At 41.6% G+C, this 6442-nt stretch overlaps 1 protein-coding gene across 1 annotated transcript; it reads right to left on the bottom strand.

Annotated features, from left to right (window-relative positions):
* Positions 1-2358: 2358 nt before the first annotated feature.
* LOC141108894 (olfactory receptor 1L6-like) lies at positions 2359-3279 on the bottom strand. The gene has a single exon (XM_073600863.1). It carries the CDS (start codon positions 3277-3279, stop codon positions 2359-2361), a length of 921 nt encoding a protein of 306 aa, XP_073456964.1.
* Between the last annotated feature and the right edge of the window lie 3163 nt (positions 3280-6442).

The following is a 6442-nucleotide window of genomic DNA, read 5'->3' as shown; positions in this document are numbered from 1 at the left end:
AAAATAAGACAACAGTAAAGTTAGCCCAATTTTTTTTATATTGTGAAAGATATTGTTACGCCGAGTAAATTAACACCCAACATGTCACGCTTCAAAATTGCGCCCGCTCGTGGAATGGCTTCAAACTTTTACCCTCAAAAATCTTCATAGGCCAAGTTTAAAAAGTCTACAGGTTGCATGTTTTGCGTTACAGAGGAGGTCTAGGGCTAAATTTATTGCTCTCGCTCTAACGATTGCAGCGATACCTCACATGTGTGGTTTGACCACCGTTTTCATATGCGGGCGCTACTCAAGTATGCGTTCGCTTCTGCGCACGAGCTCGTCAGGACGGGGGGGTTTAAAAAAAACATTTTTTAAATTTTTATTATTTATTTTACGTGATTTTATTTATTTTTGCACTGTTTAAAAAAAAAATAAAAATGTGTCACTTTTATTCCTATTACAAGGAATGTAAACATCCCTTGTAATAGAAAAAAGCATGACAGGACCTCTTAAATATGAGATCTGGGGTCAAAAAGACCTCAGATCTCATATTTACTCTAAAATGCAATAAAAAAAAAAAAAAATTACATTGAAAAAAATGTGCCTTTAAGACGTATGGGCGCTTTGACGTCGCTTCCGCCCTGCAATGTCATGGAGATGAGTGAGCGCCATCTTAGCCTCACTCGTCTCCAAGCACCGCAAGGAGACAGACGCAATTGCCTCCGCCGCTTGCCGGAGCCGTTGGCAGCGGCGGAGGCAGCGAATCGCGGCGGGAGGGGGTCCCTCTCCCGCCACCGATAAAAGTGATCTCGTGGCAAATCTGCCACAGAGACCACTTTTATCTGAAAGCCGACCGCCGCACGAAAACGGGGATACCAGAGTTATGGCAGCTAGCTGCTGCCATAACAACGATATCCGCCGCCAAACTTAGGACGTACATCGGCGTGCGGCGGTCGGCAAGTGGTTAACATTCGGTGTTAGACTGTGTGCAAGCACCCTCGGGCCCGACAACTATATGTATGCATGTTGAGGGCAGCAGGGCGGCCTTTTTCCAGGGCAGTGGAGCAGCTGGGGGGCAGTTGTCACCCTTCCCCCCAGGCCAGTCCGCCCCTGGATGACGCACAAAACTGCTAGAAAAAAAATCTTGAGTGTCAATTTGCCACCCCTCTCAAAGTGCCACCTGGGTCCAATGGTCCCAGTGGGACCCATGGTAGGGCCGGAGCTGGCAATGTCCATCCACATGATCACATCGTGGTCAGTGCCACAGATACTAAGGTCTCATTTACACCCAAGTGTTTTGTAGCTCAAAGCTCCAGCCTCCAAAATCTTGTGTGCTCCAAATGTAGCTGTTCACATCTGAGCATAGTGTTGCTTGAAGCTTTTAGCTCAAATAAGTACATACTGTAGCCTTCTTCTAAACTACTTGCTTTAAGTTTCAAGTACATTTGATCCCAGCAAACATAATTGGAAGCTCTTGAAAAACGAGCAAACATACATGAACTAAATTAGGTGAAAATGCATGCATTGTGTGTTTCTTTCTATAGTAACTAGCTTTCCAACCCTCAAGTCTCAGACACCCAGAAAAACACGTGTGCAAATGCAAAAAAAAAGCCTGCAAAATGACGAAAGGTGTATAATTGGCTATGGTGGCTATGTGAAGGGTGTATCTCCTTTATATACACCTGTCGGAGAAGTGTCTACAATTGGACTTGGAACATCTGCCGTCCTCAGGCCGTTTACCACTGTATAATTCAAGCATGATGCAGCCTCAGGCATTTCGGACATTTATTTATAAGCCTTTATAAAGCTGTGAAAAAAATTCCTACTATCATTCTACACATGTGATAGAGTGGATACAACTATATTAGTATCTACATACATTGATATTTTCCAATTTTGGATAGAGCAGCAAATAGGTAAAGTGTTTTAAGGCTTTTATTGCGATATGTGTCCCATATAAGAGATCTCTCTTTACCCCCCCCCCTGTCCTGTAGACACAAAAGGAGTGAGAAGAAACCTTTCCAAAGTGAGGGAAATTCACCAGAACATCCTGGTGTCAATAACCACCAAGAGAAATCGAGAAGGAAAATTTCACTTTTCAGAAAGCTAAAAAAACTCAGCAATGTTTCTAACCCATGCACTATTGTATCCAAAACTAAAAAAAGGTTTTGCATTTAGATACATTTTAAAGAATGCAAGTGGTTTTTGAATAATGCATTGTTCACATGATCAACTGTAAATATTTCTTACAGGGCACAATAGACACTTCAATAGTAACAAAGTTGTATTGGCTCAGGACAGATAAAATATGCAAATTACAATTTTTTGTATTTATTTGATAGAAAAGTGTAGTATGGTTTTAAATGGTAACAATTATTACACTAGAATTTTTTTAAAAGCGATTTTGACCTCCTTATTTCTCAGGCTGTAAATAAACGGGTTGAGTGTTGGGTTAATGATGGTGAAGACTACACTGATGGCCCGATCGTAGGTTGGTGAGTAGATGGAGCTTGGCCGTAAATATGTGAACATTAATGTGCTGTAGAATAGGATGACCATGGTGAGGTGAGATGAGCAAGTAGAGAAGGTCTTTCTACTTCCTTGAGATGACTTTAGAGTCAAAACTGCTCTGATGATGAGTACATAGGACCCGAGGATTAAAAGCACTGGGGAAAAGATGACAATGCAACTTTCAATGAAGTCAACTGTCTGCATAGTGACTGACAAGCCAGAGCAGGATAGAATGATGATGACGGGATAGTCACAGAAGAAGTGTTGGATTGCCCAACCACAGAACAGCTGAGAAGAAGCCAGCCAAGTGCTGTACGTAGATTGAAGGCAAGCAAAAATCCAAGAAAATGTCACCAGACAAATACAAGTTCTCTTGTTCATCATCAAATGGTACTGTAGGGGAAAGCAAACTGCACAGTAGCGATCCAAGGCCATAACGGCCAACAAAAAACAATCCATGCTGCCCACTACTAGGAAGAGAAAAAGCTGGAGAAAGCAGTCATGGACAGAGATGTGGGTGTCTCCAGAGAGGAGACCATGCAAGGCCCTGGGGATGATTGTAGAGGTAAAACATACATCCACAAAGGCAAGATTCCCCATCAAGACGTACCTTGGTGTATGAAGCCGGTGTTGTGATACAATAAGCACAAAGATGAATAGATTTCCAGCAATGCAGAGGATATACGTAACCAAGAAGAAGAAGAGGACAGGAAAAATAAGATGAGGTGTATCTGAAAATCCCAACAGTACAAAACCAGAAAAAGTCTTATTTACATGAAGCTCCATGTGTATTGTAGCCAATTATATATATGATAAAAACACAAAGATTACTGGATACAGCACATCTAAAGAAAGTGAAAATTGGCATTAAATTTTAAATTAATTATGCAAACCAAAGTCAAATACAGTGAAGAACAAGTCAAACATGTACAGTACTTAATGGGTGACCCAATGGTGAGAGCTATGACTCAAGCCCCATTAAGGGAGCTGTTGAGGCAAATTAAACATAGAAAATATTGAAGATATCACAAATCCAGTACTGTATTTTAAAGATCTGAAAAAGTTGCTGTTGACACTGACCCTGTACCCTGAAGACATCAGATGCACAGGAGGAAACCGCAGAACTGTTGCCACTAGTCACAGATCCCCTTTCGAAGGTATGCAGGAAGGGTAATTTCCTTAGCTGCTGCTGTTCTGTAGATGTATTGCCCTCTGGTCAACCCAGCCAGCACTGAAATTTACTGCATATGTCTAAAGCAATCTTCTTCAGACTGTAAAAATCCCAGTGTTTCCTCAGGTAAAAGTTGAAAGACAGCTATTTGTTTAAAAAAAAAAAAACAAGTTTTAGGAAGTTTTATTTAATAATGTGGTCATTATTATTTGATTATGTGGTCATTATTATTGCTACTACAACTCTGCTACTTACTACTACACGTTACAACTAAACCACATCTTTTAGCATTTGCTTGGGGTGGGAGAGCAAAAATTTACACCAAGACTCAAAGATGCTGAATAAGACTGATAAACTACTGAGGACGAAGTAGTTATCTGGAAAATTATGTTTAATGGTTAATTCTGTATATTGATGTCCCCTCTTCCCTGAAAATTTCTGTCCACAGCTCTTGGCCCTAGTAGCTTACTGACTATGTTTACAGCTCTCCTGCTGCCCGTCCTTTGCTTAGACGCACTTTATGATAAGATCATGACAACAAGGAGGTTTGTAGGCAGGTAGTGGTTGATGCTGCTCCAACCAGGAAGTTGGGTGTTCATTGTGTTTCTCGAGTCTTCCTTGGTGGGTTTTCCCTGCGTGCGACCCTCCAGTCCTGTGTGCTATAAAAGGGACGGAGGCCCGGGACCCTGGGGGTTCTTTTTGCTGTTCTGTTTGGTTCTGACTGTTCCATTCTGGTGGAACACTTTTGCTGCCGTTACTGGAATCTGGATTCCCAGTGAGATGCCGAGGTCAGAATTCCAACTGCCTAGGTGGATTGCTAGGACTTGCAGTTCTTCCTGGAGATTCCAAGCATGGACTCTGCCAAGAATGGACTCTTTCCTATGCAGGTATGCTGGGGCAGCCACAGGCCTGAGTTATGGACTAGGGGCATTAGGGCATTGACTGCACTTTATTTTGAACTGTTGTCTGTACAGTGCCTTGAAAAAGTATTCATACCCCTTGAAATTTTCCACATTTTGTCATGTTACAACCAAAAATATAAATGTATTTTATTGGGATTTTATGTGATAGACCAACACAAAGTGGCATATAATTGTGAAGCAGAAGGAAAATGATAAATGGGTTTAAAAATGTTTTACAAATAAAGATCTGAAAAGTGTGGCGTACATTTGTATTCAGCCCCTTTACTCTGATACCCCTAGCTAGAATGTAGTGGAACCAATTGCCTTCAGAAGTCAACTAATTAGTAAATAGAGTGCACCTGTGTGTAATTTGATCTCAGTATAAATACAGCTGTTCTGTGAAGCCCTCAGAGGTTTGTTGGAGAACAAGCAGCATCATGAATGCCAAGGAACACACCAGACAGGTTAGGGATAAAGTTGTGGAGAAGTTTAAAGCAGGGTTAGGTATAATTAATATATCTCAAGCTTTGAACATCTCACAGAGCACTGTTCAATCCATCATCTGAGAATGGAAAGAGTATGGCACAACTGCAAACCTACCAAGACATGGCCGTCCACCTAAACTGACAGGCAAGAAGAGCATTAATCAGAAAAGAAGCCAAGAGGCCCATGTTAACTCTGAAGGAGCTGCAGAGGTCCACAGTTCAAGTGGGAGAATCTGTCCACAGGACAACTATTAGTTGTGCACTCCACAAATTTGGCCTTTATGGAAGAGTGGCAAGAAGAAAGCCATTGTTGAAAGAAAGCCATAAGAAGTCCTGTTTGCAGAAGCCATGTGGGGGACACAACAAACATGTGGAAGAAGGTGCTCTGGTCAGATGAGACCAAAATTGAACTTTTTGGCCTAAAAGCAAAATGCTATGTGTGGCGGAAAACTAACACAGCACATCACCCTGAATACACCACCCCCTCCATGAAACATGGTGGTGGCAGCATCATGTGGGGATTCTTTTCTTCAGCAGAGACAGGGAAACTGGTCAGAGTTGATGGGAAGATGGATGGAGCCAAATACAGGGCAATCTTAGAAGAAAACCTGTTAGACTCCGCAAAAGACTTGAGACAGGGGCGGAGGTTCACTTTCCAGTAGGACAACGACCCTAAACATACAGCCAGAGCTACAATGGAATAGTTTAGATCAAACCATATTCATGCATTAGAATGGCCCAGTCAAAGCACAGACCTAAATCCAATTGAGACTCTGTGACAAGACTTGAAAATTGCTGTTCACAGACCCTCTCCATCCAATCTGACAGCTTGAGCTATTTTGCAAAGAAGAATGGGCAAAAATATTACTCTCTATCTATGGAAAGCTGGTAGAGACATCCCCAAAAAGACTTGCAGCTGTAATTGCAGCGAATGGTGGTTCTACAAAGTATTGACTCAGGGGGGCTGAATAAAGATGCACCCCAAACTTTTCACATATTTATTTATAAAACATTTTGAAAACCTTTTATCATTTTTCTTCCACTTCACAATTATGTGCCACTTTGTGTTGGTCTATCACATAAAATCCCAATAAAATACATTTACGGATTTACTTATTCACCAAAAAAAAGTGTAAAAAATAAATAAAAACACTAGACAAGTTTTTGACAAGCCCTTTATTAATAAAATTTAAAAAAATGAAAAAACAATGTCCCCGATGTAGATCCATCGTCAATCACTACACCCGCCGGACCCGGAAAAAAGAAAAAGCTCCACCTGCGACGAAGGCTGACCGCTGAATGCCTCCTCTACCGAGTGACAGTTCTTATATAGGTAAGGGGTGGGGCCACCTGGTGACATCACCAGGTGGCCCCCGCCCCTAACCAATTTA

The sequence above is a fragment of the Aquarana catesbeiana genome, linkage group LG09, assembly GCF_042186555.1.
Source record: "Aquarana catesbeiana isolate 2022-GZ linkage group LG09, ASM4218655v1, whole genome shotgun sequence".
Lineage (NCBI taxonomy): Eukaryota > Metazoa > Chordata > Amphibia > Anura > Ranidae > Aquarana > Aquarana catesbeiana.
Note: the sequence above shows the minus strand (reverse complement) of the source record. Positions and strands in the feature narration are given on the sequence as shown.

Excerpts from the sequence above, each read along its gene's own strand:
- LOC141108894 (XM_073600863.1), bottom strand. The coding sequence starts at position 3,279 with ATGGAGCTTCATGTAAATAAGACTTTTTCTGGTTTTGTACTGTTGGGA.